Genomic DNA, 13,382 nt, shown 5'->3' on the forward strand with positions numbered 1-13,382 from the left:
AGCAGGTTAGAAGAAAACAAGACATACTTTTATTTAATTATTTATTTTATCAGCTAAAATAGATTCTCAACTTAAGACTCCATACACACATTTAACTTGTAGCAATGCACAAGTAATTTTTGCCATTGTTATAACACAATCAGCTTTACTAACACTGATGCTTTTCTTTCCTCCAGATTATTTGACACAAAGACAATAATATTACAAATCTGAGAAAAATACAGAACTATTTTACAAAATGTTATACATGCTGTCATTACTTCAGTGCCAAACTTCATCTTTCATGTCAGTGAAATCATTATTCAACATTTGAAATTAATTACACTGCTGAAGGAATAACTTTGGTCATTTTAGTAAATAATTCATATGGATATTTTTTAAATACTATAATGAACTGTCAATATAAAAATTATATAAAGCCAAAGTGGGCAACCAATATTACATTACTATTTGTTTAAATGCAAACTAAACAAACTATACTATAGTAATGTTGAGAAAAAAAAAAGTGAATCAAGTCATCATCTAAATGTTAGCTCTGTATCAACAATTATTCATAATGTTCCTTTAGCTTCGTAAGGAGAGCATCACACGTCTTCTTGGCATCTCCAAGCAACATGTTGGTATTTTGTTTGAAGAAAATAGGGTTGTCAACTGCTGCATACCCAACACCCAACGAGCGCTTCATCACAATGACCTATGAATAAGATACAGCATTACAAAATAATTTATCAGTAATGAATTTTTAGTTAATAATAATAATAATAATAATAATAATAATAATAATAATAATAATAATAATAATAATAGTAATAATTTATTTAGGAAAAGTACATACATAGTTGCAGGAGTTACAGTACAAACATTCTGTTTGATTTAAAGGTAGAGGTAGTACTGTACATACAATACCTAAAGCCACTAGTACGCATAGCATTTCGGGCAAAGTGAGGTGGGGAAAAAAAAAAAAAGACTAAAACTTAATAGCAATTGAGCTTAACCCTTAAACCGCGCATATCATATATATATGCTTTCATGTCTAGCGCTATAATTTAAACACCCCGCCTGGGATAGGGGCAGCTATAGTACAGCCACGACCAATAGTTGCCAGATGCCACCTAGAAAAAAAATCCAGGCCAACATTCTTGGGTGTTAGAGCATCAGTATTGAGCAAGCCACCAAGGCTGGCTCACGCAGCACGAGCTCACAGCACCGCTGTTCAGCTTTTGACTGCAGCATCGCCTACAAATGCCATAATATACATGATACTGCTATTAGTTAGCGATGATAGTATTATAGAAGACCCCTGACTGTGATAAAACTGACCAGGATTCTGATAATAGCAGGATTGTGGTGATATTTAGCGCTGTGCTCCATGAAGGGAGGAGTAAGGCTGTGGGAGGGAGGGTGGCGGCATCGTCTTCTGACTCTGTGGCCACCTTTTATTGACTGCACTCACCATACCAGCTTAGTGGTTTGCTATGGTGAACATAAATGTAGATATTTATATATAACGTGTGTATAGTGTGAGATAACAGCAAGGGGAGTAGGTTGGGAGCCGCCATTTTGGTGAGGGAGATGCGTCGTCTGCACGACTTGTCATGTTGTTTACTGGTAGCCACTATGGTCTTTGGGCACCATACCAGCTTATTTGTACAGGTATGTTGAATAAAACAGGTATATATAATGTGTGTATGTAGAGTAATAACACCACAAACAATATTGTTGGAGAAATATTAGTGCATCTGGCCTTGAGGGCGGCCGTCACCAGCTGACTGTGTGAATACCTGGTTACCTGGTTGATGGGGTTCTGGGAGTTCTTCTACTCCCCAAGCCCAGAGTAGGTATAGAATAGCTACGTCTTTGTGCCTTTACTCATCATACAAGCTTCGATGTACAGTTATGGTGAACAAAACATGTAAATACCTATATATAATGTCTGTGTATAGTGAATAAATGCAAAAACAGTATTGTGGGAGGAGAATGAGGGTGAGTGAGGTGTTGTTGAGGGAGGGAGTGGCAACGAGTATGTGGCGGTCACTCCTCGTTGCTTTTTGACTCACAAGACCAACTTAGTAGTTCGTTATGGTGAACAAAACATGCAGATACTTATATATAACCTGTGTATATAGTGTAACAACAGCAAAACTATTTGTTTATTTTTTATGAACATAATAACTGAATCACTAATATGCACACCATAATTTTGAGTACAGCGATGGTTCACACATTTTATTATATAAATATACCACAATTCACTGTATGGAATAATATTACTGCAAAAGAACTAAGAAAAAATCAGAGACATTGAAATAATTAGGTAATAATATATTTGTGGCAACTGCCGTCTACAGCTCGGGTGGAGTAGACCTTGTCTGACGAAGGCTCTGCCAACGGGTGAGCAACCAACCAAGCGCATTGCAACAGACGAAACCTAGACTGCAACGCACGCGCCGCCTGTACCCGAATAGAATCATCAGAAGATTGGGTAAATTGAGTCACCAGCAAGCAGCAACACTCACAGGACTCAGGGTCGAAAGTATCACTGACCCAACAGGCAGCGTGGCAGAGGCAAAAACAATGAGGGTCACCCTGAGACAAGGGGACCGAGCAACCCTCAAACTCGCACACAGCGAGTGGGGACTCCGGGGTCACATCCATCGGACCCACGCGCCCCCTAGGGGATTCCCAGGGTCCTGAGCGTTTACTTTAAGAGGACTCGCGCTCAGGTAGTCCCAGGCAGGGTGCTGCAAACCGGCGCCCAAAACTACCAAGCAAACTTCTATAGCTGAACCCCAGGGACGTGTACACTCACGGGGACCTAGGGGGCGCCACCGAGGAGAACCGTGGAAGGGCAAAAACAAACTGAATAAAATGACAGAACCCCCACCAGGCAAAAGCAAAAAGAAAAACAAAACCCCGCAAGAGGACAGCGAACCCCAAGGAACAGAGCCGGCCGCGATGTCGGGAATACAAGCTGAGCAGCACCCTGCGCCCCTACCAGTGCAAACTGCCTCTTACCTCGTAGGGGCCTCGTAGCCTGGTATGGAGCCTCGTAGCCTGGTATGGGGCCTCGTAGCCTGGTGGATAGCGCGCAGGACTCTTAATTCTGTGGCGCGGGTTCGATTCCCGCACGAGGCAGAAATAAATGGGCGAAGTTTCTTTCACCCTGAATGCCCCTGTTACCTAGCAGTAAATAGGTACCTGGGAGTCAGTCAGCTGTCACGGGCTACTTCCTGGGGGTGGAGGCCTGGTCGAGGACCGGGCCACGGGGACACTAAAAAGCCCCGAAATCATCTCAAGATAACCTCAAGATACCTGCCGGTAACAAGGGAGAACAGAACACCCAAGAGCCCAACAGGCGGTCGAAAAACCGAAAGGTAAAACGGACCAGCAAAAACCCCGAGGAGCCTGTGGAAGGTGGCCCCAAGCCCCAAGGGCACCTAGGGAAGGCAGCCCTAGGCGCATGCAGCCCGAGTACTGAAGATAACTCTTGGCTCTCGCACCCACAAAACCAACACCACACGCAAAGCACAGTGCAGTAGCGACACCGGAGCCAGAGCACACGACCATCACCTATAGCACGAGCCTCAAGAACTGAGGTGTGGGTAGCCGGCGTGGGGGGTATGGGGCTCCCCCTTCCGCCTCCCGGGGAGGGGAGAGCTGCGCAGACAGCGGCGCGGCGGTGTGTGACGTCACACTAGTTTGCTTGTTTTCGGTTGGGGAGTTGTATATACTAGTTCGGCTTTTGGTAGCAATTTTAACCAGAATAGGGGTTTGTTTTGAGGCGCTTACCTTTCTGGGTGCCTGTTCCGGTCGATGGCAGACATAGAATGCTTCCAACCACACGGGGGCTTCTATAGGCCATTGCTCCCCTTGCCTCTCTGAGGGGGCCCGGTTCTGGCTGTGGTCCCCGGTAGGCCTAAGAACTCCATACACATGACTGATGCCAAAGTCTGACATCAGCATATCAGCCTGGGATAGCTCCGGGGAGCCGACAGGGCTCCCCCCAGAAAAGGCCTTTGACTCACTTGGATGAACAAATTTCTGAGACAAATGAGAGCAGTGATCAGAGATCAGGTGTCAGACTGAAGAAATGTCACTACCAGTATACCACAAGGTTCAGTTCTTGCACCACTAATGTTCATTGTCGACAAACAGTCAATCAGGGAGGATTCAGAGTTACATGCCCCCTCCCTGTCTGGCCCGTTGACGCCGTCAGGGGGCTTGGAGGGCGGCTGCCGGAGTGTGATGCTCCATGGATCAGTCTTTTGTCCTTTTGCAGCCTTATGCTCCTACTACTGTCTTAACCAATTGTGCCAGACATCCTTTCCTTTTCCTCATGTTTTCATTTTTCTTCCCCCCTCCCCCCTCTTCTCCTTTCAAATTGTCATTTCCCGCCGACCTTTTGCATGTTTTGCTCATTCTTTCGATCTTTTGTTTTGACGCCCGGGTGTTTGAGGAGGCATACTCTTGCTCCCTCGCTCCCTCACCACAATTACTCCTCCCACAATACTACGCCCAGTGCTTATTATCACCACAATCCTGCTGTTATCACAATCCTGGTCACTAATTCCTGTAAATACATAATTGACCACAAATTTATTTTGTAAAGGAACCGAAGAAGTTGTTTGAAGATTCCTAGATGGAGGAAATAATGCTGTGGTGCTGTGGCTAGCGCTGTGAACATTGTGAACAGCATTGAATCACTAATATTTGAACATTGTACACAGTCATTATCACACTCAAGCTCTTCTGTAATACTATCATGGCTAAATAAAACAAGTCATATATATATTTTGACATTATTAGGCGATGCTGTGGTCACATGCTGAACAGCAGTGCTGTCAGCTCATGCTGTGTGGGCCGGCCTTGGTTGCTCACTCACTACTGAGGCTCTCACACCCAGGAATGTGGACCACGATTTTTTTTTAAAGACCTGAGCCCTGAGGAAGCTGATCTTGATCATGGGAAAATATAAATAAATTTATGTGATTTGACTTGTGATAGCTTAGTCCAATAGACTGTTGCCTGAAGTGACCTGCAGACCCACTTATTCACTTCAGCCTGGTTGGTCTGGTACTTTTTACAAAAAATTATATATTTTTTTGTTTAAATCCTTTTTTTCTGACAATTCCTGTAATTCTTATACTTGATGTGAAGATACTGAACAGGTTTGATATTCTTTTGATATTTATACAGTGTTCTCTGGTTGTGCCTATGGCACCTCTACTCTTCATTGGCACCTCTACTGGCTACCACTCAACCCTCCTGCCTCTCAACTCTCCTCTTACTCTTTCCCCACTTTTGGACTCACTGCCCCTCTGCCTCCCACCACTTATCTTACTTTATGCCCATTTCCTCTTAGCCCACCTCTGCTTTTCAGCCCCTCCCTGCATTCCTGTCCCAATCTGCCTCTCAGCCGCCGCCTCCTCCTCCTCCTGCTAGCCCCTCTCCAGCTTTCAACCTTTGGCTAACCCACAACCACTTTCTGCCTCCCAACAACCTTCATCACTACCTCTTTTCTTTTCATACCTTACAATATTAAACTCATTCTCCAGTTTCACCATGGGTCTCACCTGATTAGAAAGCCATACACGTAAGACTGGCATACCAGCAATGATGGAATTCGGGTCATCTTCAGCAGCCGAATTGACAGTGTCATTTGCACCAATGACAAGTACCAGATCTGTTTCAGGGAAGTCATCATTGATCTCGTCCATCTCCAGCACCACATCATATGGTACCCCAGCCTCTGCCAGAAGAACATTGAGCTGTCCAGGCATGCGGCCAGCCACAGGATGGATGCCAAACCTAACATTCTTACCCTTCTTTCTTAAAATATCAATCATTTCTGCAATTGGATATTGGGCCTTTGCCACACACAACCCATAGCCTGCAAGTAGTCAATAGTATTAATACACAATATTATTAGGCTTGGAGAATTAAACATGATCATAGCTTAATATTAAAAATTTAACCAGTGCTAACTGTTAATAATTTTTCTACAATAGGTAACATATGTTCTTCATTGCCAAAAACAAAACAATGTATATATTTGATAGTCAAGTTTGTCTTACCCGGGACAATGATAATGTTCTTGGCATTGGTCATCATCTCTACTGTCTGATCAACATTAGTTTCTGTATGTGTGCCTGTGATCTCCATTGGTTTTCCAGAGCCAGTTGAAGAGGTGCCAAAGCCGCCCATAATAACATTGGGTAGAGACCGATTCATTGCCTTAAATAGAAAAGAAGTAAACTTCATTATAAATAATGACATCCACAAATTTAAATACTATGTCACTCCACATTCTAAATCCACATCCTATCTAAACACAATTTCTGTGGGAAACCCTGTCGGCTTCCTGAAGCTATCCTACTGATATAGTGTTATCCTATTTAGGGCCATCAGTCGCAGAGTTTTTGTTGCCTACTGGGGACCAGCGTCAGAACCTGGCCCCCTTCAGAGAGGTGCAGGGAGCAATGGCCTATAAACACTTTACATATAAAATATATAATTCTTGCCATCGACCAGGGAAGGAACCCATAAAGGTAGGCAAAACAAAACAGACCAGTGTGGTTAAAATTGCAACCTATGTCCTACAAAGAGCACAAGAACTCTTCCAGAAAAAAAAATCAAACAACACTTCATCCAACTAGGACTCCTCCCCCCCCCCCTAGTGGGAGGGGGAGACAGCCGAGTCAGCCGGGCTCCTCACCCCTCATTTCTTGACTGATGGTGATGGTAGTCAGACGTCACCTCACGCCTCAATTTCCTGTTCTATGATTTTTTTTGTCTTGTATGACTGTTCCTGCACTTGTGGTGTGCTTGCCTGGAGTTCTTGACTAAAAATAAGAATGAAAAATGGCTAAAAATGTCGAAATTCTACCACCGACTCAGTCAAATGCTGAAGGACGCAAACACAGTGACCTCCTTACCAGAGCCTCAGATAGTAACACCAAGTAAAGCATCCAGCACTTCCACAAACATAACATCATTTATAAATAAATGTAGTCTTTTAGCCCTAACGGAAACTCACACCAAGGACTACCATGATGGTGGAATATGGATTTTGGAGTACAATCTTTTCAGATGTAACAGGAAACACAGGCTTCAGGGTGGGGTCAGCCTCTACATCAAAGGCACACTCATCTGTGCTGAGCTGCTAAACACCACAAATGATATGGTGGAAGTACTGATTATCAAAATAGAGATCTTAAATGAAGTTATTGTCCTTGTATACAAGTCACCGGAGGCAAATCATCAGCAGTTTAAAGACCAACTAATGAAAATAGAACACTGCTTCGAAAACCTTACAAATCCAGCCCCGATCATCATCCTGCTTGGGGACTTCAACCTACGGCACCTGAAATGGAAGAACCTAGCTAACACAGTTATATCAGAAAGAATACCAGGAAGTAGCCTAAATGAACAGGCACATGCAAATGACCTGCTACAAATGTATGTGACAGGTTTGCCAGAACCAACTAGCAAGAACACACTAGACCTCATTTTCACCAATAATGATGAATTGATCAAGAACATAATGATTCCAAATACAGTGGTACCTCGAGTAACGAATTTAATCCGTTCCGGCGCTGTGATGGTCATGTGAAACGGACGTCATACAAAATGAATGTCCCCATTGACAATAATGGAAATCAAATTAACCCGTTCTACCACCGAAAAACATCAACATGATATTCGATGTTTTAAATGGAGCAGCCTACCCGGATCTATCCAGGCTGAATGGATATGTATATCTTTCTGGCATCAGTCAATGCATGGAGTTCTTGCCTACCGGGGACCACGAGCCAGAACCTGGCCCCCTCTAGAGAGGTATGAGGAGCAATGGCCTATAGAGATGCCTCCCCTGTCCCCCTGTGGTTGGGAGCTTTCTATGTCTGCCATCAACCGAGAAAGGTAGGCTCCCCAAAACAAACCCCTATTCTGGTAAAACTATTGCGACCGAAAGTCGAACAGGTGGACAGAACTCTCCAAACGAAAATTAGCAAACTAGCATGTCATCATCATGTCGCTGTGCTGCTGTCTGCACAACCTTCCCACCCTCCCCGGGAGGGGGAAGGGGGAGCCCAAGACCCACCTGCCAGCGACCCAACCGTCAGCTCTTAGGCTGGATGTCAAAAAGCGCTAAAGACAAAAGGTGGGATGCCAGGGAGCCTCTGGAACTCGTCCAGAAAATGGCGTTTCATTACATTCAATGCTGGTTTTCTAGGGAGAGTTTGAGTTGGGTGGGGCTCTTCTCTCAGATTCATCCTTCAAGAGGTTTTCTTCCTCTCGGATTTCCCCTGCGAAGTTTCAGGAGGCTCTTCAGTGCTTACCTCCTGTGGGACCCAGTATACGCCTCGATGCTGGATCCAGTTTCCTTTGAGTTCGGCTCTTCTTCTCCATATTAAGTGTATTACGAGGTTCCAGAATCTTCCTGGCTGGCAGACTGTCCCTTCTTTTTTGTTGGGGCTTGGCATTGTATTTGTCGCATGCGCTCGCTTGAGTGGCGAGAGGTTTGCATGGTATTGCAGGTGTTCGTGGGGGAGGGGGTTCTCTGGAGTTTTTCAGTGAGTGCCTCTTTGCTATTGTGCTGCCTTGTGATGATGTTCTGGTGCAGTTGCCTGCTCAGGTCCCCCTATCTTTCGGCTGCTTTGGTGGTTGATGACTTTCAGACTCCCAATCATTTGGTCTGTCTTGCATTTCTTTGGTCTTCTGGAGCTATCTTTGGATTGGCTTTCAGAAGATGCAGGGGTGCAGGGTGGGGTGCTCTCAGCTGGGGTCTTTGTCTAGGCTGCTTCTGTGTCATCTTCCTTGCTAAAGCTGTTTGCGCCAATGCTCCAGGAAGCAGTTTCCATCTCTCGTCTTGCGTGTCGGCAGGTTGTGTTGGCTCTCTCATTAGATTCGGCTTGGGCCCTGACTTTTCAGTCTTCTTCTCCTGCACAGACCAGACTGTAACTGGCTAGGTGGTAAGTATGATATACTTTAAATGTTGCGTTCATGGGCCATTGCTCTCTGAGGGGGGCCAGGTTCTGGCGCCGGTCCCCGGTAGGCAACAAGAACTATGATTAGTGGCTCCTAAGAGGATAGCACTATATCAGTGGGATAGCTTCAGGGAGCCTCTGGAGCTCACCCAATAACTGGTGTTTCATTACACTTAAAGGCTTTTTTTTTTCAGAAATTATAAAGTTTATTTTTAATATCTACAGAATGTGTAAATAATGTAAGATGTAGTAACCACAACTAACAACTGCTTATCAACTCTGCTTGTAAATTTATTATATAGCAATATCACAAAAATGGAATAACACTCTAAATGGAAACTTAGTTACTGTATAGAAACAAAATCTAGGCAAGACTATATGAAAAAAAAAAGACACTTGCTAAGCTTTCATTAATACATGGAGGTGTACCATAGAAGACTGACCTTGCACATGATGTATGAGAGAATAGCACCAGAAGAACCAATCAGAGCACCAACAACAGTCATGAGGTTATTGTTGAGCATGAAGCCCTCAGCACACAAAGCCCATCCAGAATAACTGTTCAGTACTGTGATCACCACTGGCATGTCAGCACCTGCCACAATAATAACCTAGTAACCTATTTATTATAATATTACAATTTCTATACAAAGTTAATGGTTATAATCCAAAAAAAAATTGCAATTGTGTTCTTGGAGGCTTCATAATATGGCCATAATGCTCTGTGTATTAGTGGCTTCACGTAATAAATAAATTATAATTGTTATTTATACACTGTATTATAATACATACTTATTACTATTTCACATTTAACCAATATTTTGTAACCCCTATCCTGTGCACTTGTTTTTATATAATTTTCCTGTTGCATAAAACCAGCGTTGAATGTAATGAAACGCCATTTTCTGGGTGAGACCCAGAGACTTCCCAGAGCAATGCTGGGCTGATGTGTATATATTAGACCATGGCAACAATCAATCGATGGAGTTCTATGTCTACCAGGGACCTTCTATAACTACACACAGAAATCACAATATTGTGATGCATCAAATGAGGAAATCCATGAGGGCCTTGATAAGGGTTCGAACCTACGTCCGAGAGGATCCCAGACTCACCTTAATCGACTGTGCCACGACATAGTTAAAAGAATTGCAACCGGGAGTGCAATTCTTTTAACCATGTCATGGCACAGTCGATTAAGGCATGCCTGGGATCCTCTCGGACGTAGGCTCAAACCCTCCTCACGGCCCTTATGGATTTGTTCACCTCCTATAATTGTGGAAAACAGGGACATTATGCCTAAAAGTGCGATAGACCCAAGAAATCTGTGTGTTTGGCAGTTGTGAAAGCTGAGAGGCCTAATGCAGTCACAAGTGTGTCAGGAACACAAGTAGCGAAGCCAACTTGGACTGACGTGCCTTCATTATTGACGATGTCGTGTTTGTGCACGGGGAATTGTCTGAAGAGAAATGCAAAGCCATGATGCAGGACGAACCAGATGCGGGTTCAAATAAAGTTTCTGCATGAAGTGGCATATGTTATAACTGTGGAAAGAATGGTCTTTTTACCTGGGAATGTGACCAGCCAGTGAAGGTGGTGATGGCAATAGCAGAGGCTATGAAGCCTAATAAAATTACCAATCAAGCTGTCAATGTAATCAATCAGAGCTTTAATATACCAATGTGCTTTAATATACTTACTAATCTCTCATCTCATTTTTTTTCTTGCAATGTATTTGTTATCATTTTATTAATTCTGCTAGAATTTACCTACTTAAAATTATCTGTTAGATTAAGGACCTGCCTGAAACGCTGCGCGTACTAGTGGCTTTACAAGACTGTAAATACTATGCTATGTATTCTCACAAACCCAATGTACCTTCTTGTAAATAAATAAATAAATAAATAAATAAATAAATAAATAAATAAATAAATAAATAAATAAATAAATAAATAAATAAATAAATAAATAAATAAATAAATAAATAAATAAATAAATAAATAAATAAATAAATAAATAAATAAATAAATAAATAAATAAATAAATAAATAAATAAATAAATAAATAAATAAATAAATAAATAAATAAATAAATAAATAAATAAATAAATAAATAAATAAATAAATAAATAAATAAATAAATAAATAAATAAATAAATAAATAAATAAATAAATAAATAAATAAATAAATAAATAAATAAATAAATAAATAAATAAATAAATAAATAAATAAATAAATAAATAAATAAATAAATAAATAAATAAATAAATAAATAAATAAATAAATAAATAAATAAATAAATAAATAAATAAATAAATAAATAAATAAATAAATAAATAAATAAATAAATAAATAAATAAATAAATAAATAAATAAATAAATAAATAAATAAATAAATAAATAAATAAATAAATAAATAAATAAATAAATAAATAAATAAATAAATAAATAAATAAATAAATAAATAAATAAATAAATAAATAAATAAATAAATAAATAAATAAATAAATAAATAAATAAATAAATAAATAAATAAATAAATAAATAAATAAATAAATAAATAAATAAATAAATAAATAAATAAATAAATAAATAAATAAATAAATAAATAAATAAATAAATAAATAAATAAATAAATAAATAAATAATGATCCTAGGGGTGTGAGGGATGCAATGACACCCTGGTAATGTGGCAACAGGCCCCACCCCCACCCCCCACCCCTTCATGAGCAAAGTAACTGTAATGGATGATGACCTACCAACATCAAGGGTGCGCATCTTGAGACATGGGGGCCTTACCAATGTCTCATGGTGGAGTCCCTGTTGCCAACCGAGGGCAACTTACGACCCATAGGGGCGGTTAGAGCGCACAGCTTTAGTGCAAAGAAACATTTGCCACTTTACGAGGTCATGGTGAGATGCAGCTATTTAGAGGGGAAGGTGACTGGATGTGTGCTGAGGGTTCCCCATTGATGATGTTCAGGTAGTCCTTGGGAATTATGTATGTGGAATGATTGTCCTACCGTGAAAGCTAAAAGCAATTTAATTTACATCCAACGCAGAGCAATCCCAGTGCACAGGAGGAGGCAATGACAGTAGTAGAACTACGCTGGCATGCACATTGATTTTTGCCTTACCAAATGTCTGGGCATAGAATTTCCCATTAAAAACAAAAATATTATAATTAATACACAGTTAATTCAGTTTAATAATGGTGGATAAAGGCAATTCTACATTATATTTAAGGAGTTCGTTCAGCAGAAATTCAATCAATTATCTACCAGGACTCTAGTAAATAGTGCCATCACATTGAAATGCATTTGGCTGTAATATGCCATGCAAGAAAGGAAAATATACATACCTCCAATAGCCATTGTAAGTGTGACTCCCATGATGGCAGACATGGTAGTAGTTGCTCCCAACATTGTTAGTCCAGCATTTAGTGAAGGGTCTATCATATAATAAGCCATAGCTCCTACATTGGCAGCCAGAAGACCTGCATTCAAGGCATGACGACCAGGTAGCAGTAGGGGTGCCGAGTTTAGGAAACCCTGCAGCTTGCCATAAGCCACCAGAGAACCACTGTAGAAAGTCATATTTATCAATATATGTATTATCAAATGCAGTACAGCTAAATTTGTTTAAGTAAATTAAAGGAATGTGAATTATAAAGCTGTTCCTATTAAAAAAACAAGTAAAAAGTGCAAAAATTGTTTGTTTACACGAATGGAGAAATTAATTTATCTTGTTGGTACAAGTGTAATCAACTTCGAATCCAGTTGAATCTTTTGCCACTTCTTGCTGTTACCTTAAACCCTTCATACAGCCATTGTGATTTTATTAAAGTAGAAGATTCTCCATGACAAATCTTATCCCTTTAATAAATGATATGATAAGTTGGGTTATTTGTTGACCTACATAAGGCTTTTGACACTGTTAACCACATAATCTTCTTAAATTACATCAGTATGGAGACAGAGGTCACTCCCTCCAATATCTTCAGTCTTACCTCAGTGACAGGCTTCAGTGTGTGTGTGTATGATTCCAATTCTCCCAACCTACCCATTAACATTAGTGTTCCATAGGTCAATATACTTGGCCCTCTCGTCTTTCTCATCAACATTCATGACCTTCCAAATGACAACACCTCAAGCCAATTTTATTTGCTGATGGCACTACCTTCATTTTCTCCAGTCCCAACTCTTATTCTTAATGACATAGTGAAGACTGAACTAAATAAAGTCCATCTTTGGCCAACTGCTAACAAACTTGCCCTGAACATTGATTAAACCTTCTATATTTTGTTTGGTAATAAATTCTCAGATCAAATTAATCTAAGAATTACAAATATCCAAATTAGTAACAATGTAGATGGTAAATTCCTTGGTGTTCTCA

General features: G+C 40.6%; 1 protein-coding gene across 2 annotated transcripts in view; it reads right to left on the reverse strand.

Moving 5' to 3' along the window:
• Window positions 1-24: 24 nt before the first annotated feature.
• Window positions 25-13,382, reverse strand: part of LOC123748791 (NAD(P) transhydrogenase, mitochondrial) — a 70,114-nt gene continuing 56,756 nt past the window's right edge. For both annotated transcript variants that reach the window (XM_069322505.1, XM_069322506.1), the window contains 5 exons: window positions 12,349-12,569; window positions 9,431-9,582; window positions 6,075-6,234; window positions 5,574-5,890; window positions 25-694 (listed from right to left, as the gene is read on the reverse strand). In XM_069322505.1, coding sequence (XP_069178606.1) covers window positions 548-694; window positions 5,574-5,890; window positions 6,075-6,234; window positions 9,431-9,582; window positions 12,349-12,569 — 997 coding nt within the window. In that variant the 3' untranslated portion in view covers window positions 25-547. The remainder of the gene's footprint in view (window positions 695-5,573; window positions 5,891-6,074; window positions 6,235-9,430; window positions 9,583-12,348; window positions 12,570-13,382) is intronic.

This window comes from Procambarus clarkii, chromosome 11, assembly GCF_040958095.1.
Source record: "Procambarus clarkii isolate CNS0578487 chromosome 11, FALCON_Pclarkii_2.0, whole genome shotgun sequence".
NCBI classification, from domain to species: domain Eukaryota; kingdom Metazoa; phylum Arthropoda; class Malacostraca; order Decapoda; family Cambaridae; genus Procambarus; species Procambarus clarkii.